At 46.2% G+C, this 26,563-nt stretch overlaps 1 protein-coding gene and 1 pseudogene across 1 annotated transcript; both read left to right on the top strand.

Annotated features, from left to right (window-relative positions):
• Positions 1 to 12,087: 12,087 nt before the first annotated feature.
• LOC123429264 lies at positions 12,088 to 13,543 on the top strand (annotated as a pseudogene).
• A 1,608-nt stretch (positions 13,544 to 15,151) lies between these two features.
• Positions 15,152 to 17,491, top strand: LOC123424525 (40S ribosomal protein S6-like). The gene is made up of 6 exons (XM_045108154.1): positions 15,152 to 15,263; positions 15,398 to 15,462; positions 16,224 to 16,281; positions 16,377 to 16,485; positions 16,575 to 16,847; positions 17,025 to 17,491. The coding sequence occupies exons 1-6, from the start codon at positions 15,258 to 15,260 to the stop codon at positions 17,264 to 17,266; spliced, it is 753 nt and encodes a 250-aa protein (XP_044964089.1). The 5' UTR covers positions 15,152 to 15,257; the 3' UTR covers positions 17,267 to 17,491.
• The last annotated feature ends 9,072 nt before the right edge of the window (positions 17,492 to 26,563 follow it).

The following is a 26,563-nucleotide window of genomic DNA, read 5'->3' on the forward strand; positions in this document are numbered from 1 at the left end:
TGTTCGGAGTCCCGGATGAGATCACGGACGTCACGAGGGTTTCCGGAATGGTCCGGAAATGAAGATTGATATATAGGATGACCACATTTGATTACCGGAAGGTTTTCGGAGTTACCGGGAATGACGAATGGGTTCCGGGTGTTCACCGGGGGGGGGGGGGCAACCCACCCCGGGGAAGCCCATAGGCCTTAGGGGTGGCGCACCAGCCCTTGGTGGGCTGGTGGGACAGCCCAAGAAGGCCCTATGCGCCAAGGATAGAAAATCAAAGAGAAAAGAAAAAAAAAGAGGTGGGAAAGGAGAGAAGGACTCCACTTTCCAATCCTAGTTGGACTAGGATTGGAGGAGGACTCCTCCTCCCCTTGGTGGCGCAGCCCTTGGGGCTCCTTGAGCCTCAAGGCACACCTCACAACGCAACCAAGAACTCCTTTTTGCTGATCTATTTTGAACTCCTTGAAAAACTTGTCAAGGCATGCATCTTGTTGAAACTTCTATTAAGCGCTTTCGATCTATCTCCATAGATCTTTGATGCTCAACGTTCAAGTAGCGCAATCCAGGTACTCCTTTGAAAACTCCTTTCAAACAACCTTGTATGCTTTACAGAAATTCTACATTACTTCTGATCCACAATATGTCAACCACATATACTTATCAGAAATTCTATAGTGCTCCCACTCACTTCTTTGGAAATACAAGTTTCTCATAAACCTTGTACAAACCCAAAATCTTTGATCATCTCATCAAAGTGTATATTTCAACTCCGAGTTGCTTGCACCAGTCCATTGAAGGATCGCCGGAGCTTGCATACTTGCTAGTATCTTTAGGATCGACAAAACCTCCTGGTTGTATCACATACAATGTTTGCTCAAGGAAACCATCAAGGAAACAATGTTTTGACATCCTATGTGCAATATTTCATAAATAATGCAGCAACTACTAACATAATTCTAACAGAATTTTAGCATCGCTACGAGTGAGAAAGTCTCATCATAGTCAACTGTTTGATCTTGTCGGAAACATCTTTGCGACAAGTCGAGATTTTCTTAATAGTGACTTATCACCATCATCGTCTGTCTTCCTTTTAAAGATCCATCTTTACTCAATAGTCCTATGACCATCAAGTAGTTCTTCCAAAGTCTACACTTTGTTTTCATACATGGATCCTCTCTCGGATTTCATGGCTTCCAGCCATTTGTCGGAATCCGGGCCCACCATTGCTTTCTCCATAACTCGTAGGTTCACTGTTGCTCAACGACATGACCTCCAAGACAGGGTTACCGTACCACTCTGCAGTAGTACGCGACCTTGTCAACCTACGAGGTTTGCAGTAACTTGATCTGATGGTCGATGATCACCATCATCAGCTTTCACTTCAATTGGTGTAGGCGCCACAAGAACAACTTCCTGCGCCCTGGTACACACTGGTTGAAGTGATGGTTCAATAACCTCATCAAGTTCTACCACCCTCCCACTCAATTCTTTCGAGAGAAACCTTTCCTCGAGAAAGGATCCGTTTCTAGAAACAAACACTTTGCTTTCGGATCTGAGATAGGAGATGTACCCAACTGTTTTGGATATCCTATGAAGATGCATTTATCCGCTTTGGGTTCGAGCTTATCAGACTGAAACTTTTTCACATAAGTGTCGAAGCCCCAAACTTTCAAGAAACGACAGCTTAGATTTCTCTAAACCTCAGTCTATACTGTGTCATCTCAACGGAAATACGTGGTGCCCTTTTTAAAGTGAATGCGGTTGTCTCTAATGCATAACCCATAAACGATAGTGGTAATTCGATAAGAAACATCATAGCATGCACCATACCAAATAGTGTGTGGCTATGACGTTCAGACACATCATCACACTACGATGTTGCGGGTGGCATGAACTGCAAAACAATTTCCATATTGTCTTAACTGCGTACCAAAACTCGTAACTTAGATATTCATTTCTATGATCATATCGTAGACAGTTTATCCTCTTATTACGACGAACTTCACTCCGAAACTGAATTGAACTTTTCAATATTTCAGACTTGTGATTCCTTAAGTAAATACTCTTGTATCCACTCAAATCGTCATTGAAGTAAGAACATAATGATATCCACTGCGTGCCTCAGCACCCATTGGACTGCATACATCAAAATGTATCACTTCCAACAAGTTACTATCTTGTTTCATCTCAATGAAAACAAGGCCTTGCTCATGTGGTATGATTTGCATGTCACTAGTGATTCAAAATCAAGTGAGTATAAAGATCCATCAGCATGGAGCCTCTTCATGCAATTTATACCAACATGACTCAAGCGGCAGTGCCACAAGTAAGTGGTACTATCATCATTACCTCGTATCTTTTGGCACCAATATTATGAACATGTGTAACACTACGATCGAGATTCAATAAACCATTGAAGGTGATTTATTCAAGCAAATAGAGTAACCATTATTCTTTTTAAATGAATAATCGTATTGCAATAAACACGATCCAATCATGTTCATGCTTAACGCAAGTACCAAATAACAATTATTTAGGTTTAACACCAATCCCGATGGTAGATGGAGTGTGCGACTTTTGATCATATCAACCTTGGAAACACTTCCAACACGTATCGTCACCTCGCCTTTAGCTAGTCTCCGTTTATGCCGTAGCTTTTATTTCGTGTCACTAATCACTTAGCAACCGAACCGGTATCTAATACCTCGTGCTACTAGGAGTACTAGTAAAGTACACATCAACATCATGTATATCAAATATACTTCTTTCGACTTTTGCCAGCCTTTTTATCTACCAAGTATCTAGAGTTGCTCCGCCTCAGTGACTGTTCCCCTCATTACAGAAGCACTTAGTCTCGGGTTTGGGTTTAATCTTGGGTCTCTTCATTAGTGCAACAACTGTTTTGCCGTTTCACGAAGTATTCCTTCTAGCCCTTGCCTTTCTTGAAACTTAGTGGTTTTACTAACCATCAACTATTGATGCTCCTTCTTGATTTCTACTTTCGCAGTGTCAAACATCGCGAATCGCTCAAGGATCATTGTATCTATCCTTGATATGTTATAGTTCATCACGAAGCTCTCACAGCTTGGTGGCAGTGACTTTGGAGAACCATCACTATCTCATCTGGAAGATTAACTCCCACTTGATTCAAGCAATTGTCGTACTCAGACAATCTGAGCACATGCTCAACGATTGAGCTTTTCTCCTTTACTTTGTGGACAAAGAATCTTGTCGGAGGTCTCGTACCTCTTAACAAGGGCACAAGCATGAAATCACAATTTCATCTCTTTAGAACATCACTTATGTTCCGTGACGTTTCAAAACGTCTTCGGCGCCTTGCTTCTAAGCCATTAAGTATTTTACACTGAACTATTGTGTAGTCATCAGAAACGTGTATGTCGGATGTTCACAGAATCCACAGACGACGCTCGAGGTGCAGCACACCGAGTGGTGCATTAAGGACATAAGCCTTCTGCGCAGCAACGAGGACAATCCTCTGCAAAGTTTGCTACTATCAACTTTCAACTAAATTTTCTCTAGGAACATATAAAAACAGTAGAGCTATAGCGCAAGCTACATCGTAATTCGGAAAGACCATTAGACTATGTTCATGACAATTAGTTCAATTAATCATATTACTTAAGAACTCCCACTCAAAAAGTACATCTCTCTAGTCATTTGAGTGGTACATGATCCAAATCCACTATCTCAAGTCCGATCATCACGTGAGTCGAGAATAGTTTCAGTGGTAAGCATTTCTATGCTAATCATATCAACTATACGATTCATGCTCGACCTTTCGGTCTCATGTGTTCCGAGGCCATGTCTGCACATGCTAGGCTCGTCAAGCTTAACTCGAGTGTTCCACGTGTGCAACTGTTTTGCACCCGTTGTATGTGAACGTTGAGTCTACCACACCCGATCATCACGTGGTGTCTCGAAACGAAGAACTGTCGCAACGGTGCACAGTCGGGGAGAACACAATTTCGTCTTGAAATTTTAGTGAGAGATCACCTGATAATGCTACCGTCGTTCTAAGCAAGATAAGTTTCATAAAGGATTAACATCACATGCAATTCATAAGCGACATGATATGGCCATCATCATGTGCTTCTTGATCTCCATCACCAAAGCACCGGCACGATCTTCTTGTCACCGGCGTCACACCATGATCTCCATCATCATGATCTCCATCAACGTGTCGCCATCGGGGTTGTCGTTCTACTCATGCTATTACTACTAAAGCTACGTCCTAGCAATATAGTGAACGCATCTGCAAGCACAAATGTTAGTTTAAAGACAACCCTATGGCTCCTGCCGGTTGCCGTACCATCGACTTGCAAGTCGATATTATCTATTACAACATGATCATCTCATACATCCAATATATCACATCACATCGTTGGCCATATCACATCACAAGCATACCCTGCAAAAACAAGTTAGACGTCCTCTAATTTTGTTGTTGCATGTTTTACGTGGTGACCATGGGTATCTAGTAGGATCGCATCTTACTTACGCAAACACCACAACGGAGATATATGAATTGCTATTTAACCTTATACAAGGACCTCCTCGGTCAAATATGATTCAACTAAAGTTGGAGAAACCGACACTTGCCGGTCATCTTTGAGCAAAGGGGGTTACTCGTAGCGATGAAACCAGTCTCTCGTAAGCGTACGAGTAATGTCGGTCCAAGCCGCTTCAATCCAACAATATCGTGGAATCAAGAAAAGACTAAGGAGGGCAGCAAAACGCACATCACAGCCCACAAAAACTTTTGTGTTCTACTCGAGAAGACATCTACGCATGAACCTAGCTCATGATGCCACTTTTGGAGAACGTCGCATGGGAAACAAAAATTTTCCTACGCGCACGAAGACCTATCATGGTGATGTCCATCTACGAGAGGGGATTTCCGATCTACGTACCCTTGTAGATCGCACAGCAGAAGCGTTAGTGAACTTAGTTGATGTAGTGGAACGTCCTCACGTCTCTCGATCCGCCCCGCGAACCGTCCCACGAACCGTCCCGCGATCTAGTGCCGAACGGACGACACCTCCGCGTTCAGCACATGCACAGCTCGACGATGATCTCGGCCTTCTTGATCCAGCAAGAGAGACGGAGAGGAAGAGGAGTTCTCTGGCAGCGTGACGGCGTTTCGGAGGTTGGTGATGATCTAATCTCGGCAGGGCTCCGCCCGAGCTCCGCAGAGACGTGATCTAGAGGTAAAACCGTGGAGGTATGTGGTCGGGCTGCCTTGAAAAAGTTGTCTCAAATCAGCCCTAATTGCTCCATATATATAGGAGGAGGGAGGGGAGGCTTGCCTTGAGGCTCAAGGAGCCCCAAGGGCTGCGCCACCAAGGGGAGGAGGAGTCCTCCTCCAATCCTAGTCCAACTAGGATTGGAAGGTGGAGTCCTTCTCTCTTTTCCCACCTTTCCCTTTTTTTTCTTTCTCTTCTTTTGGTTTTTTCTTTCTCTTGCGCAATACAGCCTTGGACTGACCCCACCTACTTGGTGTGCCACCCCCAAGGTCCTTGGGCCCTCCCGGGTGGGTGGTCCCCCCTCCCGGTGAAGATCCGGAACCCATTCGTCATTCCCGGTACATTACCGGTAATGCCCGAAAACCTTCCGGTAACCAAATGAAGTCATCCTATATATCAATCTTCGTTTCCGGACCATTCCGGAAACCCTCGTGACGTCCGTGATCTCATCCGGGACTCCGAACAACATTCGGTAACCAACCATATAACTCAAATACGCATAAAACAACGTCGAACCTTAAGTGTGCAGACCCTGCGGGTTCGAGAACTATGTAGACATGACCCGAGTGACTCCTCGGTCAATATCCAATAGCGGGACCTGGATGCCCATATTGGATCCCACATATTCTACGAAGATCTTATCGTTTGAACCTCAGTGCCAAGGATTCATATAATCCCGTATGTCATTCCCTTTGTCCTTCGGTATGTTACTTGCCCGAGATTCGATCGTCAGTATCCGCATACCTATTTCAATCTCGTTTACCGGCAAGTCTCTTTACTCGTTCCGTAATACAAGATCCCGCAACTTACACTAAGTCACATTGCTTGCAAGGCTTGTGTGTGATGTTGTATTACCGAGTGGGCCCCGAGATACCTCTCCGTCACACGGAGTGACAAATCCCAGTCTCGATCCATACTAACTCAACGAACACCTTCGGAGATACCTGTAGAGCATCTTTATAGTCACCCAGTTACGTTGCGACGTTTGATACACACAAAGCATTCCTCCGGTGTCAGTGAGTTATATGATCTCATGGTCATAGGAACAAATACTTGACACGCAGAAAACAGTAGCAACAAAATGACACGATCAACATGCTACGTCTATTAGTTTGGGTCTAGTCCATCACATGATTCTCCTAATGATGTGATTCCGTTATCAAGTGACAACACTTGCCTATGGTCAGGAAACCTTGACCATCTTTGATCAACGAGCTAGTCAACTAGAGGCTTACTAGGGACAGTGTTTTGTCTATGTATCCACACATGCACTGTGTTTTCAATCAATACAATTATAGCATGGATAATAAACGATTATCATGAACAAAGAAATATAATAATAACTAATTTATTATTGCCTCTAGGGCATATTTCCAACACCCTCCCCTCCTCCTATATATATATGGAGCTATTAGGGCTGATTTGAGACAACTTTTTCCACGGCAACCCGACCACATACCTCCACGGTTTTTCCTCTAGATCGCGTTTCTGCGGAGCTCGGGCGGAGCCCTGCTGAGATTAGATCACCACCAACCTCCGGAGCGCAGCCACGCTGCCGGAGAACTCATCTACTTCTTCGTCTCTCTTGCTGGATCAAGAAGGCCGAGATCATCGTCGAGTTGTACGTGTGCTGAACGCGGAGGTGCCGTCCGTTCGGCACTAGATCGAAGCGGATCGTGGGACGGTTCGCGGGGAGGATCGAGGGACGTGAGGATGTTCCACTACATCAACCGCGTTCACTAACGCTTCTGCTGTGCGATCTACAAGGGTACGTAGATCGGAAATCCCCTCTCATAGATGGACATCACCATGATAGGTCTTCGTGCGCGTAGGAAATTTTTTGTTTCCCATGCGACGTTCCCCAACAGTCATCTCCACCGAAGCTCCGTGCAAGACGAAGCTGCTCCAGCTCCTGCCTCTGACCACCAGCACTGCTCCACAAACGATGCTCCCAAGAGAGAAACGCCACTGCAGTACCGTCATCGTCCGATCAGGAAGACCAGATCCTAGGGTTTTCCCCAGAGCAGTACGAGTTCTGCCGAGGACCGTCGCACGCACACTCTGGTTGGGGATGGCCCTCGCCGTCGTGATTCTCAGGGTCTTTGGGAGTTGGACTAGCTTCATGTTCCTTCCGCTGCCACCATTATCGCCAGTTCCTCCGCTTTGGTCGCCTCCGCTACTGGTTCCTTCCAGCAGTGGCATCATCGACTTGGTCATCTGTGTGGTTCTCGTTTGTCGTCTTTAGTTCATCGAGGTCTTCTCGGGTGTGTCTCAGGAGATGTCTCTTTAGAGTGTCAGGGTTGTCGTCTTGGCAAGAAGATTCAGTTACGGTATTCACATAGTGAGTCAGTGTTTAAGCGTCCTTTTGATTTAGTCCATTCTGATGTATGGGGTCCGGCTCCCTTCGCTTCGAAATGGGGTCATAAATACTATATTATTTTCAGAGATGACTTCTCTCGTTACACATGACTTTATTTCATGACTTCTCGTAGTGAGGTGTTGTCTATTTATAAGCGTTTTGCTGCCATGATTCATACTCAGTTCTCTTCACCCATTCGTGTGTTTCATGTTGACTCTGTTGGCGAGTATATCTCTAAGATGTTGTGTGGTGTTCTTGCTGAGCAAGGGACTCTCTCTCAATTCTCTTGTTCTGGTGCTCATGCTCAGAATGGTGTGGCTGAGCGAAAGCATCGTCATCTTCTTGAGACGGCTCGTGCATTGATGATTGCTGCCTCTCTCCCGCCTCATTTTTGGGTTGAGGCCGTCTCCACCTCCACCTATCTCATCAATCTACAGCCTTCCGCTGCTCTACAGGGTGGTGTTTCTTTCGAGCGTATTTTTAATCGTTCTCCCGATTATTCGATGCTTCGCTTGTTTGGTTGTGTTTGCTATGTTCTTCTTGCCCCTCGCGAACGCACCAAACTGACCGCTTAGTCTGTTGAGTGTGTCTTCTTAGGCTACAATGATGAGCATAAGGGCTATCGTTGTTGGGATCCTATCGGTCGTCGGATGTGTATCTCTCGAGACGTGACTTTTGATGAGTCTCGTCCCTTCTACCCACGCCTATCTTCCTCGACCTTTTCAGTGGAGGATATCTCTTTCCTCACTTTTACTGACTCACTTATCACCCCCGTCGAGCCTTTGCCTATTCGTTCCGCTCCCTCTGCTTCTCCACCTCTAGTCGATTTGTCGCCACCATCTTCCACGATCTCCTCGCCTAGCATGTCACCGGATTCTACACCTTCATCTCCGATGACTTCTTCGTCGCCACCTCCCGATTCTACCTTGGCGATTCCTCCTTCCATTGTTCCATCTTTTCCTCAGTGTTACACTCGTCGTTCACGTCATGTGGATGTCTCTGTGTATGTGGCATCATCCTCGTCTCAGCCTAATTATGGATTGCGTCCTCGTCCTCGTCCGCCTGTTGATCGCTTTGGACTTCCCACCGCTAGTGCTGTTGTTCTTGAGCCGACTTCTTATCGTCAGGTTATTGTTCATCCTGAATGGCAGTTTGCGATGGCATACGAGATTGTTGCTCTTGAACGCACTGGTACGTGGGATCTTGTTTCCCTTCCTCTCGGAGTCTGTCCCATCACTTGTAAGTGGGTCTACAAGGTTAAGACTCGCTCAGATGGTTCTCTTGAGCATCACAAAGCTCGTCTTGTGGCTCGTGGTTTTCAGCAGGAGCATGGTCGTGATTATGACGAGACTTTTGTTCCTGTGGCCCATATGACCACTGTTCGTACACTTCTTGTCGTGGCCTCTGCACGCCACTGGTCTATATCTCAGCTTGATGTTAAGAATGCATTTCTTAATGGTGAGCTGCGTGAGGAGGTGTACATGCAGCCACCACCTGGGCATTATGTTCCTGATGGCATGGTATGTCGTCTTCGTCGCTCTCTCTATGGCCTTAAGCAAGCCACCCGCGCCTGGTTTGAGGGTTTTGCCTCTGTGGTGACTGCCGCTGATTTTTCAGCAAGTGCTCATGATCCATCATTGTTTATTCACCTTTATCCTCGTGGTCGGACTCTTCTTGTCTATGTTGATGACATGATCATCACTCGGGATGACCCCGAGTATATTGCCTTTGTAAAGGCCCGTCTTAGTGAGCAGTTTCTTATGTATGATCTTGGACTTCTTTGCTACTTTCTTGGGATTGAAGTCTCTTCTACCTCTGATGCCTTTTTTATATCCCGGAAAAAGCATATCCAGGATCTTCTTGCCCGTGTTGCTCTTACTGACGAGTGCATTGTTGAGACTCCTATGGAGCTCAATGTTCACCTCCGTGCTACTGATGGTGATCCCCTGCCTGACCTGACGCGTTATCGTCATCTTGTTGGCAGTCTTGTCTATCTAGCTGTCACTCGTCCGGATATCTCTTATATGGTTCATATTCTGAGTCAGTTCGTCTTCGCTCCCACATCGGTTCACTATAGTCATCTCCTTCGTGCTCTCCGATATCTTCGGTGCACGATCTCTCACTGTCTATTCTTTCCTCGCTCCAGTTCTTTACAGCTTCAGGCCTATTTGGATGCTACGTGGGCTAGTGATCCTTCAGATCGCCGTTCACTTTCTGCTTACTGTGTTTTTCTTGGTGGTTCTCTCATTGCCTGGAAGACGAAGAAACATATTGCAGTTTTCCGTTCGAGTGCAGAGGTTGAGTTGCGAGTGATGACTCTTTTGACGGCAGAGGTGACTTGGTTATGGTGGTTACTTCAGAATTTTGGGGTTTCTGTCACTACACCGACTCTGCTCTTATCTCAGAGTACAGGTGCTATTAGCATTGCACGTGATCCTGTGAAGCATGAGCTCACCAAGCATATTGGTGTTGATGCTTTGTATGTGTGCGCTAGTGTGTAGGATCAGGTTAGGCAAAGCTTTCATATTTTAGAAAATTTTAGCTGAAGTAACTACGAGCATTGAAGAAGAATCAATTTATTGAGATGGGTCTAGCCCCCCTCGTCCCCCCTTAGATCCGTCCCAAAAAAAATTATGATCTTATATATATTTAGCTTTATGATCTTATATATAGAGTCGCGCTATTCGTCACCCTGGGTGAGGAATAGTTATTCTTCACCCCCATCTATTTTAACATCAATTAATTGTAATTTTACGTTACGTATTTTTTTTTCTTATTCCATACGTAAAATAGATCGTAAGAAAATATATAATCACCGTAAAAAATATTTTTGTTACGTAAAATTACAAACGTAAAAACATAGTGTAAAATATACATAAAATGCATATTTTCTTGTCTTACAACCTATATTTTTAATTTTTTATGCCAAATTGTACATAGTGGGTCAATATGAATGTAACTATTTGTATTTTAAATGTAATTTATTTATGAAAAACTCGTAAGATCACCTCGGATGATGAATAACCTATTCTGCACCCTGGATGATGAATAGAGTTTCTCTCTCTCTCTATATATATATAGAGAGAGAATAAGCGCCGTGCCGTGCCGGTCAGCGTGCCCAGCCTCCAGGCCCAGACACGACCCGAGGCGTGCTTTCGTGTCGGGCCCGAGCACGATTAGCCCGTGCCGAGCCCAGGCCGTGTCGTGCCAAGCACACGGGCTGTCGGGCCGGCCCGGTTTACACGGCCCGTTTGGCCAGGTTTAGTCTGGGCGCCGTTTTGAATTATTTTCAGTGAACTGGTCTTCTCTAACCAAAGGATGGCGTGTAGTACCTTTTCTTACATACGTCCTGTGTTTTTTCTTCTTCTTCTGTTTGTTGCACTTTGACGCCTTCTTACATACGTACTGAACGACACGGTTTGTGATTCAAACTATGCACAGGTTGGAATGAATGAATTTTCGTCTTTGAAAAAAGAAGATTTCTACCATCTATGGGTGTTGAACTTTATGGTGCAGTTTTATCTCCCCATTGCAACGCTAGAATTCTAACATCTACATGAGTTTGTGTCACATGAGCCGGAAATTTTTGTTTGCTGAAAATTATGGGTTAGAGGCCTAGTGATGTGTGCTGGAATATCGCTCTTTCATGGGCGTATGATTAATTGGAAAATGTCAATTTCGTCCTATTATCACCCTCGACTAAAAAAAGTCTCAATTTCATCCCAACACAAACTATTTTCTAGATCCCTACTAACTTTTCATATACGAAATTATCACGTGGATTCTTTTACAAGTATTGAACAAAAAATACGGACACACTGAACATATGAATATATTTTTGTTGTTTCAACAACTATGCATCTCATCTCGCAAAACAAAAAATTATGCATCTACCGGAAAAAAAAATTATCCATGAAAAATAAAAACGACTAATACAAAAACACAAATCTTGATGTGCTTTATTTCTTTTCTTTTGCGGGGAGATTTGATTTATTTCTACAAACAAGTATCTAAGGAGCAAAAGAGGACTCTGCCGAGAACATATGGAAGTGCGTGGAACAATTTTTGTTGTCATAAATAAATACTTCACCAAACTAATGAGTAGGTAACGTTGGTCTGAAAATAAATTTTGTGGAAGAGCCAAAGTTGTTGTGAACATAAGTATAAGAAAATCAAATTACTTGGGGAAAACAATAATAACTATAATAAAATAATTGAAAGTGGAAATATAGAATGCTAGAACACATGAAAAATATATTTCTAGCAAAGCAATTAGTAAAGTTTGCAAATAAATGATTAGAAAAAATTTAGGAAACATGGGAATAATTTCTAGTACTTCACATATTCTTGCAGGAAACAAACTTTTTCGGAGTACTTTCTTTTTTGAGTATTTTCGGAATATTTTTTTCTAATTTGTTTTCTCGAATTTTCCGGAATGTCGTTAGCAATTGGGCCGGCCCATAGTTATTGTGCTCTTCCCAACCCTAAGGCCCCCATTTCTCGTCTGAAAAAAAAAGAGCTCCCATTCGAACCAGCCATGTCCTCGCCACCATCGCCGCCGCCGGCGAGACCCCCGCTACCCGGTCGAACCACCATATGCGCCCTCGGCGACGACCTGCTCCGCGAGATCTTCGCCCGCCTCACCGACCTCCCGAACCTCGCCCGCGCCGCCTTCACATGCCACACCTTCCTCCGCGCCGTCCGCTCGTCCCCCGCCTTTCGGCGCCGTTTCCGCTCGCTCCGCGCGCCGCCCCTCCTCGCGTTCTTCGTCGAGCGCGAGATGGACGCGGTCCCGGTCTACCCATCCCCTTGGCGTCCCACCGACCCGGGCCTCGCCGCCGCCTTCCGGGACGCCGATTTCCTCCAGACCCGCGGCATGCGCTGCCCTGCCGCCGACCACCCTGGATGGGAGTTCGACTACAGCTTGAACGGCGAGATCCTCATCGCCCACCGGAAGCAGTGGGCCAGCTACAGCCCTCTGACGCGGGCGCTGGCCCTCTTCCCCGACACCCAGATTCTGCGGGACGGCAGCTACCTTGAGTTCCACACGCTCTCCCACCAGGAGGAACATGGGTTGCAGCGCGTGGTCTGCGCCCGTCGCGACAGCTCGTGGACGCGGGCGCGCGTCGCCGTGTTCTTGTCGCACACCATGGAGTGGCAGATTTTTCCTTGGGTTGAAACAAGGGGCCTGGTGCCCAAGGACGCCAGCTCCTTCAAACTTGGCAAGGTGGTTGATAGATTTGTGTACTGGACATTTGGGAATGGAGCCTCCGGTATGCTCGTGCTCAATACAGCAACATCTCAGTTCCACCAAATGGATGTGCCGCCGCCCTTGAAAGAAAGTCCGATGATCTTTACTACATTCAAGCTTGGCCAGACCAAGGAAGGGAAGCTCGAGGAACACAATATTTTTGTTTGGTTGTGGGGAAAAGATGTTGATGGCGTGGAGCGATGGATGCTGGACAAGTCGTTTCCATTGCGCAGGATCGTTGAGGCCATCACTTGTTCAATGGTAGTTCATGCTGAAGCAACAATTTTGGCTGTCATTGATGGCTTTGTGTACCTGTCGGTCTACTGTCATGTGTATGATGGGTGTCAGAACTATAGCACTTCTCCAGAGTGGTTCTTATCTTTTTGCCTGGAAACAGCAGAGCTGCATCAGCTCTATGAGGGCCAGTATCAGAGTTATGTTTTCGTCCATCCCTATGTCATCCAGTGGCCTCCTTGTTTGGTACACAGCAAGGTGAGCCCACGCTTATGTGAAATGTTGTCGGTGAAGTTATTTTCCTACTGGGTTGGTCTCTAGATTATGATTGTATGTTACTTCAGAGCATTGGATTACCACAGTCTTGTTAAATCTGTTATCAAACACTTAGTTTCAGATACATGGCACGTCTGATTTGTTATCACCATTAGTGTATTTTCATATATATTTTTACCACAAGGTTTTCCGCAGATGGAGCACAGGGTTATAAAGCTCTCCACTGCTGACATTTGTGTTTGGAAAAATTGTGCACTAAAAGACTCCATGATAACTGCTAACCCCTATGAGATGGCTATTGTGGAGCGTTTTATTTTTGTTCCTTCAAAAAGATAAAAGGTTGATGTATCATTAGAATCTATAGCCTTGCATAAACACTTGAATTCTTATGTACACTCTCTTATTTTTATTTTTGACAGGATGGTTCAGAAGCCGAAGTTACTGAAAACTGTGTTGCAGATGATGGTCATGTGGGCAAAGACGAGCCTGCTTCCATCCTTATCACAGCATTGCAATCTTTCAAAGAAGCTTTGATTAAGGATGATGAAGCAAATATTGCTGAGACACGAGCCTTTTTCTCTGTTGAGGATGAGAAAAGTTCACTCGTGAGCAAAATCACCACTTTGGATGCACGGTTGACAAGTGCAAGAGACCATATCTTGAGGATAAGTGCTGACTCTGCTCAATGCAAGAAACCATGTCTTGACGTCAAGTGCCGATTCTGCTTTCTGTTACAAAATCACAGTTAGATGGGTCGTGAAGTTACAGCTAGGTTAACTTCACATATCTGAAAGGATACATATTAGTTAAAAGCTCAAGTTATGTTACATATCTAACAGGATGGAGCAGTTGAGCCTACAGTTGGCGGTGGATTTTTGTTTTTGGTCCTTATGAATCAGACAGCAGGGTTGTTTCCAGCTCTTGAAGCTGATGATGGAGTGTTACTGTAACCTTTTCTAACTAGATGTCAAAGCCTCATGGTTATGTGAACAACACCTCCGGGTTGATGTCGATTGATGGTTTCGTTTTTATACAACTATGTTTGAACCAGGAGAGTGTGTCGCTATGTCATATCATTTGTCAAGTTTAATTTCACCTGCATTGGCTTTGCACCGTCCATGGGTACTCATTCGTTCAACCTTTGCGTGCTAGAACTATTGCGTAGCTTAGATTTCCAAGGTGCACTTTTAATTTTGCCATGGTAGCTCTAGAATTCTGGCATCGACATAAAAGAGGCTGCATTTTTTCTTCTTCTGAAAATTAGGGTTGCGAAGCATTGTGGTATATGTTGAAATGCCAATCTTTCACGTGGACATTACTCCGTTCTTTTTGCAATTTTGCTGTGTAGTGCATTCTTGTTTCGTCAACAAACTTGTTTCAGTTTTACCATGTGTGTACAAAAAGTTACTCCCTCCATAGGGAAAAATAAAAGCGCTTAGATCACTACTTAGGAAGTACTGTATGAGGCACGCCGGGGCAGCCGATTCATATTTTGGTTCACGTGTTATAATCTAAATATTTATATTTCACATAATCAAAATTCAATAAAATATACTGCAACCAATTACCGCACCGACACACGGATATCATTTATTTATTCAAAAATATTGAGCAACAAATATAAACAACAAACAATCATTTTTAATAGCATATATATGCGGGCACAAGCCCATTTTGCGCTTCAGGCCCATATCAACTTCGGAGTTCTTGGCTGGACAATAGCGGCCCACTAAACGCCTCCACCTATATAATACGCTCCACACATTTCCGCCGCACCCGCTTCGCCCAAAACCCTACCCCTCGAGCAACCGCGCCGCGCCGCCGCCGCCGCTCCACCCAGCGTTCGGGTTGCTCGCCGCCGGCGAGCTCGTGCCGCAACTCCACCATGAAGGTACGCGCTGCTCTCCTCCTCCCGATGCGCGCATATGTGATCCGTGACTGCGCTGCTCTTCACCGCCCAACGCGCGCAGATGCGATCTGTGCCCGTGCGATGCCTGATTCGTGTGGTTTTTGCGCTGCTTTCAGCTGAACATCGCGAACCCCACCACGGGGTGCCAGAAGAAGGTCGAGATCGATGACGACCAGAAGCTGTGAGTCTTCCTCCTCTCCGATTTAGATCCGCGTCGTGGAATCACCATACTTGATTGCGTTCGGGAAATCGCGTTTCTGTTTAGTGTATCTGTTTCCACTTTTGCGGGCTCGTGAATGCAGTAATCTTGTGCATCTAGTCCTGTTGCTCTGTTGAATTGGATGATTTGGAACCGTTAGCTATGATGTTGCTATGTTGAATTGACAGTAATACTCTATCAAGGATGTTGCTATTGTTTATGTTCAACAAATGTGGTTTCAAGTTGCATTGCGCACACTTTTTTTTCTTACTTTGAGCTGCAGATAATGTGTATTCAGATTGTTTACTCTTAAATCGTATAAATGTTTTTGAATTAGCGAACGCACATCATTATTAGATGGCTAGGCATATCCAACCCCTCCTGCATTCTAACAAGTTGATTAATAGCAAATGGCTTCAAATGTCTTGTGATGCTCAGTACTTTAGTTTTTGACTAAACATAGGATACAATGGACCCTGTGATGCCATGTAAAGGTTGAATTGTTTTTCAGCTGCTTCCAAAATTATGACAGATGATGCCATGACATAATGTATTTAGCTGTTTTAACTATTTTGTGGACAATATGATACTACAAAGTAGTTTGCTTCTGAAATCACCGTAAGCAGGCTTTTAGCGGGCTAATGATTAGTATATTAATGTATGTTGATTGACAAAATATACCCGTTTGAGTTTACTCTTCCCAATTATTGTCTGGTTATCTAACATTATGTTATGAACTATAGGCGGAACCTTTATGACAAGAGAATCTCCCAGGAGGTAGTTGGTTATCTTCTGGGTGAGGTAATCTACAGGCAACTTATTTCATGATACATAAACCTTCACGTGATGTTTTGATAGTTTTGACCAAAGATATCTGTCATTTCCTCTATTTTCAGGAATTCAAGGGTTATATCTTCAAGATCATGGGTGGCTGTGATAAGCAGGGCTTCCCGATGAAGCAAGGAGTGCTAACTTCTGGGCGTGTCCGCCTTCTGCTTCACAGGGGTATATATTTATTTCCATTGCACTTCTTACCTATGTTTTCCCTCTTGGATTGAACTCTTACCAGTGTCACTTTTGTGTCAATGATGCAGGCACACCTTGCTTCCGTGGTTTTGGCAGGCGTAATGGTGAGCGCAGGAGAAAGTCCGTCCGTGGTTGCATTGTCAGCCAAGACCTGTCTGTTATCAACTTGGTGATTGTCAAGAAGGGTGAGAATGATCTGCCAGGCCTTACTGACACTGAGAAGCCCAGGATGAGGGGACCCAAGAGGGCTTCCAAGATCAAGAAGCTCTTCAACCTTGGCAAGGATGATGATGTCCGCAGCTATGTCAACACATACCGCAGGACCTTCCTTAACAAGAAGGGTGAGCTCTCAACTGTGTTAGCTTACTGCATTAGCCCTATCCTTGTTCCATTGTGGATCCTGCTGTGTTATTTTGCCCTCTTTCATTTTTCGTAAGGAAAAATATTATTTTCTCATAAAACTTGTCTGAGTAGTTTTGTGTCTCTCATTTACTGATCATATTGTTTGTTATTTCCAGGCAAGAAGGTGAGCAAGGCTCCCAAGATCCAGCGTCTTGTGACTCCCTTGACCCTCCAGAGGAAGCGTGCCAGAATCGCCGACAAGAAGAAGAGGATCGCCAAGAAGAAGTCAGAGGCTGCAGAGTACCAGAAGCTGCTTGCGCAAAGGCTGAAGGAGCAGAGAGACCGCCGCAGTGAGAGCATGGCCAAGAGGAGGTCAAAGCTGTCTGCTGCTACAAAGGCTCCTGCTGCCTCTGCTTAAGATTGTTACCGTCCCTTCGCACTTTGTTGGAAAAATCTACCCTCTACTTTCAGTTTTCTTGGGTTGGTAATTGATGCAGTTTTGCGTGAACATGGCTACTTTATTGTCGGAAGTTTTGTTACTGGAGTAGCTTTCTTGTGTTTGTACTTGATGCAATTTACCATGAACATGGTGAGTACTCTATCGTCATGAGTATGTTAGAGTTCTATGTTGGTTTCTACTCAAGTAGAGGTGTGAGCCACCAGTCTTATCGGCCATTTAATCTGCTCACTATTTTTTTTGCTCCTTGTTATTTCCTAATTCAAGTCCTTCAAGAATATTATCCTTGAGGTTAATTTTGATGGTTGACTTGTTTGGCATTTGTGTGATTAAATAGCTTGTTATAAGCAGTTTAATTGGCTTGCTAGATTGAACGTTTAACTGCACGCAGATATCATAATTCGTCAGCTGGTAGTAGTTTCTTTTCCTCTTTAAAAACAACAGCGAATTTTCAAGACCCGAAGAAAACACAACACACGAACACAAACTGATCCATGGAGTCCATGGCTGGAGCCTTGCTGAACCATCTTCCATTGCCGATTACTGTCGTCGCCGGAAACCGAGAGATGAGTCCATTAGGCCCAGATCTTGAATGGCACCTTCGCATACGGACCTGCTTAACGAGCTGTTGAGTTTGTTTGCCGCTCGTTGTGGAACGACGACTGGGAATCATCCATGTGTCCGTCAGATCTCGACAATGCCACTAGCGTCGACACCGACACCTATGCTCCACCAAGACACCCCAGCAGCCATATGCTCCTTGTTGGCACCGGTTGGAGCACCGCCAAAATGGGGGAGGGTAGCAAACGTCATGTTGGGTTCATTGGATCGATGCCCCAACGAGAAATGATGCCAACACCTCGGCCGAAGCCTAAGAGCATCTCTGAAATAGTGCCGCTTGGGGGTAACCGGGAGAAAAAGGTCGGGGTGGGGGCTCGTGTTCCTAGCGCTTGGCCATTTGGGGGAGAGAGGGAGAGGAGGTGCCGACAATGAAAGGACGAAAAGAGAAGAGGGCGTCGATGTCGAGGGTCTGGCGAAAGAGGTGTGTGGCCATCGGCGAGGGTAGGGGTGGCTTATATAGCCGTGGGTGGACGACAACCGTGTGAACGCATGGCGGAAGCGGACGGACGTGCATCGCCGGACGCGCGTCGCCGCGCCTTCACTGCGCCGTCCGTGAAGAATCAATGGAAGGCTGACTGGCGGTGCAGCCTTTGCATTGATTCCCGTGAGAAACGAGGCGATAAGGACAACGACCGCGCGCTAGTCGCTGCCTCGGCGGGTCCACAACTGTTTCACGCGAAAAAGCATTTTCGCTGACGCCCTCGGGCAGCCCCGAACGCGCCGGGTTCGGCCTACAACCGCCGGGGCCAATTTCAGCCCTAACCGGTAAAAAACGGGCTCCTAAGGGTGCGATTGAGCCATATTTTCACGCCACCGATAAAAAATGTCCTGGGAGGAGGGGGGGGGGGGGGGGGGAGGGCTGTTGGGGGCACTGCTGCAGATGCTAGCAGATGGAGGTGGGGACTTGTGGCTGTGCCGACGGAATCCCAAATCGCCTCTCGTGCGGTTGGGGGAAAGAGCGGAGTGATTCGAATAACTATGCCCTATTGTGGCATCTAGTTGTGGTTGTTTTTGTAGACTTGCCCGGTATCATGAAAAACGTAAACTAGTCTGAAGTGTTAATCACATCTCGTTTTTTCAATTTCTTAATAATGTGTGATTACTTGTCTTTGATCTTGTGTCCACACATATGTTTTACCATCTTTGGGGTTTGTCCTTCGAAGTTGGATTGATTAGAACTGATCATAATCCGACAAAGAAATGCGGAAGAAGAAAGGAAGGAAATCAGGTAGCTTGTACCAAGACAAAGGTGTAATGGAAGAATGTACCGCCCCTTAGGAAAATTCAAGATGATTGCATAGTTAAACTGTCATGAGAAGGAGGAAGATGACTCAGTTAAGGACGGTGTAGGGTCAAATATATGATCTACAAGAGGAGAAGGTGAATATACATTAATAAAAAACCAGCTTTTCATGAACAAGTTTTAGCTTTTGTACTTCCGGTTGCTTTAGAGAAGACTACACATACGAGTCAGAGGAGAAACTTGCAACATAGGAATTCCTTGATAGTTGGCATAAATTCATAAGAGTAAGGGAAAAGAATCATACACAACAAACACGAAGAAATTCTCCCTAGCATCAGACTGTTGGCACTATCCTACCAAAACTTTGTCTAATTTTCTTTTTCCGGAAAGAATCACGTATATTATAAAAATTCATGAAAAGTACAAATCATCTCAAATTTAATAAAAGTTACATCGAGATTCAGAGGCCACCGAACGACCACTACTGCCGGTGCTCGTCTACCGAAGCCGGGTTGACCTTCTTGATGACAGCTCGGAATACTTTATGCACGTGTCAGTAAGGACCAGTACCTTGGAACCGCAGTTGTTGTCGTTGAACCCTTGTATAGATCTGAAGCACGTAACACCAAATGTCGACACATGACGAGAATCGCAAACCTCACTGCCTTAAGGAGACATAGAAATATACTCCGGAGCTTCGTCGACTACGTCCAAACGGACGAACTCGATGTGATCAAAGCCCGGAAGACAAATTCAAAGAAGAAACGCCGCCATTCGTCCGAGAACCGCACCTGCGAGGAACCATAACTTAAACTACTATCCGTACGGAGCCATCGGGATTCCCCATGCGAATCCATGGGCTCGCTGATGAGGTCTGTAGGGGAAATTTTTGCCAAGCCACCTAGGTTTAGAGCAGCTCCAACCATCCATCCAAAAAACTTCTTGTAAAAATGCTTTTAGAGGACGTCTGTGAATTTTAGAGAAACTTTCCTGAGAGCTACTTTTGTCAGATCCCGTAAACTTCTTCTCCTACATCTGTTTTTTACTTTATTTTTCATTGAGCAAAATTAGACAATGGCCCATGGGCCGCCAACCAGTGACACACATGGCAGTCTCCGGCTAGGGCGACACAAGGCCGTGCGGTGGCATAGAGACGGCTAAACAGGGGGCGCACGACCTCACACCCTTCTAACGGACAAGTTTCATGTTGTTCTTGTGCGCCAAAAAATTATGAAAACTACATTACAGGCCTGGTCCGCCCCTCACGGTGGCGGTTAGCGTAAGTCATGGTTAGGCGATCCCGTTCTCGCTAGGGTTCCTCCCCGTGTTGGGGGTGCTGATTGCTGCCCTCTGCCGATCTCGCACTCATAGAACAATTCGTGTGCAGATTGTAGCACCAAACCGTCACCACGATCCATCCCAGCCACCATAAGCCTTCCGTGAGCTAGGGATCGCAATCGTACACGACGGTCAGTCCCTAGGGTTCTGGCTAATTTCACAAGTCAGGGGTTAGGAGCGATGGAGGATGTGGAGGGGCTGATGAGAGGATTGAAGCTCTCGGCGGCGGAGAGAAGAGGGCTCAAGATCGGGGAAACGGAGAAGGCGAAGGCGTGTGTAGGGGCTCTGGATGATCCTCAAGCGGTTGGAAAGCTCTTCTCGGAGAAGCCGGTGCATGCAGGGGTGGTAGGACAAACTTTGGGAAGAATCTGGTGTCCGATCAAAGGTTTGGGGTGCAAGGAGCTGGAGGCAAACGTCTTCCTGTTCACGTTTCGGCAAGCGGCCGGATGGAGGGGAGCACTGGAGGAGGGGCCATGGTGGTTTGACAAGGAGCTGTTTGTAATGGAGGAATTTGATTCGGATAAGAAGGTGGATGAATATGTATTTAAGTTAATTCCAATGTGGATCCGTGTCTTCAGACTTCCCCTTGGTCAAATGAACAGAGCAACAGGAGAGCGAATCCGAGCTGACTTCCATGAACTGGTGGATATGGATGTCGGGCCCGATGGGAAGGCTGTAGGGAAATACGTGAGGGTGAAGGTAAAACTGAACATCACAGAACCGCTAATGAGAGGCTTTGTCCTGGATCGGGACAATAATGAGGAGGAGAAGACGGGAAGGGAGGCTGTGGGATGGGGGAGAAGTTCTAGAAGAAGAAGGGGCTATTATGGTGCCGGTTTGAATATGAACATTTTTGCTATACCTGCGGTGTGATCGAGCATGGGGAAAAGGAATGTAGAATGAAACCTCCGAAGGGTGAAGCGCCACAGTATTGGACATGGCTGAGGGCGGAGGTGAGCAATAGGAGGACTGAAGTCGTCGCCTACGGAAGAGGCCAGGGTAGCAGAAGCTTCTGTGGGAGCGAAGGTAGCCAAGAAGGGAGAAGGATGTACGGTTGGGGAAAGGGTTCGAGGGGATCATGTAGTAATGAAACATCATGAAGGAAGGATGATGCAGCGACCAAAAGCAGTGGCAAGGACAAGGGTGGAGAGGAGACGGAGGTAACAAGCCCGCTTAAGATTGCTGCCAAGGGAGGGGAACCAAAAGTAAACAAGACGACCAAATGCATCCACTTCACGGATTCACCAAATGAACAACTAGTTTCCGAGCAGAATAATATGGCCGTCGATCATGGCCCTGTAGATAAAGATCAGGAAGAAGAGGATCTAGCAGCACTGACGGGGGAACGAGACACAATGGTAAATGAAGCCGTGGAGCTAGGAGCTGCAATGCAGGCAGTAGGACTGGTGGCGGATGATCCTCTGGCGAAGGGGAAGAGTGGCAAGAAGTTCAAATGGAAGAGTCGCTCGGAGAAGCAAAGTACGTTGGAGATCCTGGGGGTGAAGCTGGGGAAGAGAGAAGGGGAGGAAATGGATGTTGATGAAGGAATTAGTGCAAAGAAAGGCCGTGGGGAGGGGAATACCGACCAAATGAGGGTACATAATACGCAGGTGGGGAACATTGACAGGACAAGTGAACACACTTCTTCAGATATATCGGTTGGGCTGCCAAAGTAGCCCCGCCAGGAGCAATGAAAATCATCAGTTGGAACTGTCGGGGATTCGGGAATGGCCCGACATGGATGTTTCTCTTAGATCCTATGGAAGGAGACACGTGGATGTGGACATATCTAGAGAGGACGGGCTGGTGTGGTGTCTTACGAGGGTCTATGGAGAATCGTCCATGGAGAGGATAAAAGAGACATGGAAGATGCTACACATTTTGAAGCAACAACACCAGAGTGGGCGCCCGTGGCTGTGCCTTGGCGACTTCAATGAAATTTTGACAAGGAATGAGAAGCTAGGAGGTGTTGATCGCCCGCAACATTTTCTGGATGATTTTCGGCATGCATTGGACTACTGTGAGGTGAGAGACGTAGGGTTTGAAGGCGACATATACACATGGAGGAATCATAGTAAGGAGATGCGATCATATATATGTGAAAGGCTGGACCGTGCCACTTCCAACAGTGAATGGTGTGTTGCCTTCCCCAATTATGTGGTGGTGAATGGTGAGCCGCGACACTCGGATCACAGACGAGTGGTTGTTCACCCTGAGGGCACGGATAGTGGGTGGAATAGGGGGGACCGAAATTTCCAGTTTGAAGCACTATGGCTGCAAGAGGAAGGGTGTGAGGAGATCGTAAAGACAACCTGTGAGAGATACTATCAAGACGAAGGGAGTGGTGTCTCCCGAGATCACGGAAGCGTTGTCAGGGATATGAGCAGATGGAGTAGAGATGTTGTGGGAGAGTTAGATGGGAGGATCAAGAAGGCTCGTGGTGACCTGGAGAGATGCATGAAAGCTCCGGTTTCTGAAGAAAAAATCAGGGAGGAAGCAAGACTGAGAGGTGCGCTAGAGGAACTGAAGGAGAAGAAGTATACCCAACTAAAACAAAGGGTACATATTTGGTGGTTGTGTGGTGGAAACAAAAACATCAAGTATCTGCAATATGTAGCCTCAGCAAGGAAGAGATCTAATAGAATAAAGGAGATCCGAAGGGAGGATGGCACGGTGGTGGAGGAAGGGGAGGCCCTAACTAATTATGTGTGCTCATTTTTTCGAGGACCTGTTCACCTCATCTTACCCGCATCGTCTCGATGAGCTGATCGACAAGGTGCAGCCGCGAGTCTCAACCGCTATGAACACAGTCCTCGAGGATGACCACACTAGAGAAGAAGTGAAAGCTGCACTTGACCATACCGGTGACCTTAAAGCCCTTGGACCTGATGGTATGCCGGCGGTTGTTTTCAAACGCCACTGGCATTTCTTGGGAGACCGAGTTGTGGAAAAGGTTCTAAATGTGCTGAATGGAGGAGCTTTCCCAGAAGGGTGGAATGACACCATGGTGGTGCTTATCCCCAAGGTTAAGAATCCAAGAAGGATCAGAGATCTCCGCCCCATCAGCTTATGCAATGTCTTGTACAAACTTGTCTCTAAGGTCATTGCCAATAGACTCAAATTGGTTCTCCCCGAGGTGATTTCCGAAAACCAAAGTGCGTTCATGACAGGAAGGCTTATCAGAGATAATGTGCTCATAGCCTATGAGATATCTTACTACCTGATGAACAAAAGGACTCGGAAGAATGGAGTTGCGGCAGTTAAGGCAGATATGAGTAAAGCATATGATAGGGTTGAGTGGAGCTTCTTGGAGGCCATGCTAGTCAAATTGTGATTCAGCACGGGATGGATTGCTCTCGTCATGAAGCGTGTTAAGACCGTATGGTATGAATCTATGAGATTAAGGTTAATGGTGCCTTGACCCATCAGTTTAGCCCGTCGCGAGGCCTAAGGCAGGGGGACCCCATCTCCCCCTACTTTTTTGTCATCTGTGCCGAGGGATTGTCGACCTTGTTGCTAGATGCAGAGGAGAAAGGTATCATGGATGGTGTGAAGATCTACCCGAGAGCACCTTGTGTTTCACATCTTCTGTTTGCGGACGATTCCATGCTCCTCATCAAAGCTGAACAGCAGGAAGCAGCAACACTTCATGAAGCTTTGCAGCTGCATGAAGCCTGTTCAGGGCAATGCATTAACATGGAGAAGTCAACCATCATGTTTAGTCCCAATACATGTGATAATGATAGGAATTAAGTGAAGACCGAGCTAGGGATTCTTAGTGGGAACTCGAATGAAAAATATCTTGGGCTACCTGTCCACGTTGGGTGTTCAAGGAAGATAGCCTTCAATTATATCAAATGGAACATGTGTGGGCATGTGTATGGATGGCAGGAGAAGTTGTTGGCAAAGGAAAGCAAGGAGGTCTTGTTAAAGATGTAGGGCAGGCTATCCCCACCTATGCTATGTCATGCTTTGATCTGACTAAAACATTCTGCACGGAGTTGAACACACTCCTTGGTAACTTCTGGTGGAGCCAGCAGCATAAGAGGAACACCATGCACTGGCTTAGTTGGGAGAAACTTTCACAACCCAGGGCCATGAGTGGACTCGGTTTTCGGGACATGCACAGGTTCAACTTAGCCATGTTGTCGAGACAAGGCTGGAGGATTGTGTAGAATCCTTTAAGCTTGTGTGCAAGGGTTCTAAAGGCCCTCTATTTTCCTTCCTGTTCGGCTTTGCAGGCTGTGGCACACGATGGTATTTCATATTCTTGGCGTAGTATTCTCCAAGGGCTGGATGTTGTGAAAGAGGGCCACATCTGGAGGGTCGAAGACGACGCACGAATCAATATATGGCTGGATCCTTGGCTCCCTAGGCCCTCGTCGAGGCAACTTTGCCCGATCACAGGTGGATGGGATGAACGCCTAATTAGGGACACTTTCTGTGCGGAGGATGCCCGCTACATACTCCAGATCCCGTTGCGAGAGGGGGTTGAGGACTTCATCGCTTGACACTTTGGTTCTAAGGGCGTTCATTCAGTTAAGAGTGCCTACAAGCTGCTAGTGGAATTGAACAAGCAGAAAAGAAGCAGGGCACCAAGCACGAGCTGTGCGGGCACTAGCCAACTTGATAGTTGGCCGGACCAGACCTCGAAGTGGATCTGGAAGATCCCATGCCCAGCAAAGCTACAAATGTTTGTCTTGCTGATCCGTCATGAGTCCCTAGCCCTATGCACAAACTTGGTGAGATGAGGTATGAAGCTCGAGTCGTCGACGTGCTTCCTATGCGGCAGGGGGGAGGAGGATGGTGGCCACCTGTTCATAAAATGTAAGGCATGAGGCTTGGAAGCACCCGGGACTGGAGGTAGAGCGGAGTCGGCTCGAGGGGATCGGGAGCGTGCATGCAATGCTCGACTCTTTATGGGGTCTAGATGAGAAAAAAGGGTGCTAATCATATCCTTCTGATGGCAGTGGTGGAACAACCGAAACAAAGTCATAGAAGGAGAACTCCGTGTGCATGCGACACAGATTGTGAGGCGGGCGTGCTGTGATGCACTCGAATATGAGTAGGTTTTCTCGCCGGCTAAGCCTAAGAGACCCCCAGAGCAGTGGTAGCCGCCTAGAGCCGAGATCACTAAATTCAACCTCGATGGCGCCTTCACCCCAAGCAACTCCTTCAATGGGTGGGGTGTTGTGGCTCGCGACAGCTTAGGGCAGGTTATCATCATGCGGGCAGGACGACAAGAGCAGGTTCATGATGCCTTCGGTGCAGAGGTCAACGCCTTGGCGACGGCGATGACGACATCTGCTGAACTAGGAGCCACCAAAGTGAGTTTTGAGGCGGTTTCTGAGTTGCTTGCTGATGCAATGGATATTCGGCGCGTTGGTGCCTCGCCATATGTAGCAATCATTGAAGATATTAAGTTTCAATTGAGGTTGTGGTTCTCCAAATGAAGTGTAAGTGCGTGTAGAAGAACCCCGAATACGGCTGCGCACGAGCTAGCCCAAATCGGTGGTAAATGTTCCCCAAATATGTGTGTCGAGTGGGATACTATTGTTCCGCCCAGTGTGGCTGCTTGCGTATTGGGCGATATGACCAGACGTCGTTGATCTATAAAGCTTTGCTTTTCTTAAAAAAACGGAAACTTCCGTAAACTTGAGAGAAGTTAGGGTCAACTCTATATGATCCTCTAAATTTATTCCACCTTTACATTATATGTTGGAGACATTTCTGGTCGAAACTTTCATTGAACGGTAGTTCTTTTTACATGATATATGTTGGAGTTGCTCTTAGGGGAGGAGGAAACGAGATGAACTAGTGCGAACAAATGCAATCACCTGGCTTTGTAACCTCTAGAACACGAATCCCAATTCCATTTCAAAATAATAATAATGGCTCAATCGAAGATCCAAGCCACACTTGTATACTGCGAATAAAAAATGCCGATTTGCAGAAACGCAAGTCTTATGATATGGTGTGAATCTTTGCTTTCTCTTCACACCTTCGTCACCTGTAGGAATCATCTAGGACAAATTTCAGTCACGATGTATGAAAAT

Source organism: Hordeum vulgare, chromosome 2H (genome assembly GCF_904849725.1).
Source record: "Hordeum vulgare subsp. vulgare chromosome 2H, MorexV3_pseudomolecules_assembly, whole genome shotgun sequence".
Taxonomy (NCBI): domain Eukaryota; kingdom Viridiplantae; phylum Streptophyta; class Magnoliopsida; order Poales; family Poaceae; genus Hordeum; species Hordeum vulgare.

Excerpts from the sequence above, each read along its gene's own strand:
- LOC123424525 (XM_045108154.1), top strand. Across the intron at positions 15,463-16,223 it reads ATCGATGACGACCAGAAGCT|GCGGAACCTTTATGACAAGA; the intron begins GTGAGTCTTCCT and ends TATGAACTATAG. Across the intron at positions 16,282-16,376 it reads TTGGTTATCTTCTGGGTGAG|GAATTCAAGGGTTATATCTT; the intron begins GTAATCTACAGG and ends CTCTATTTTCAG.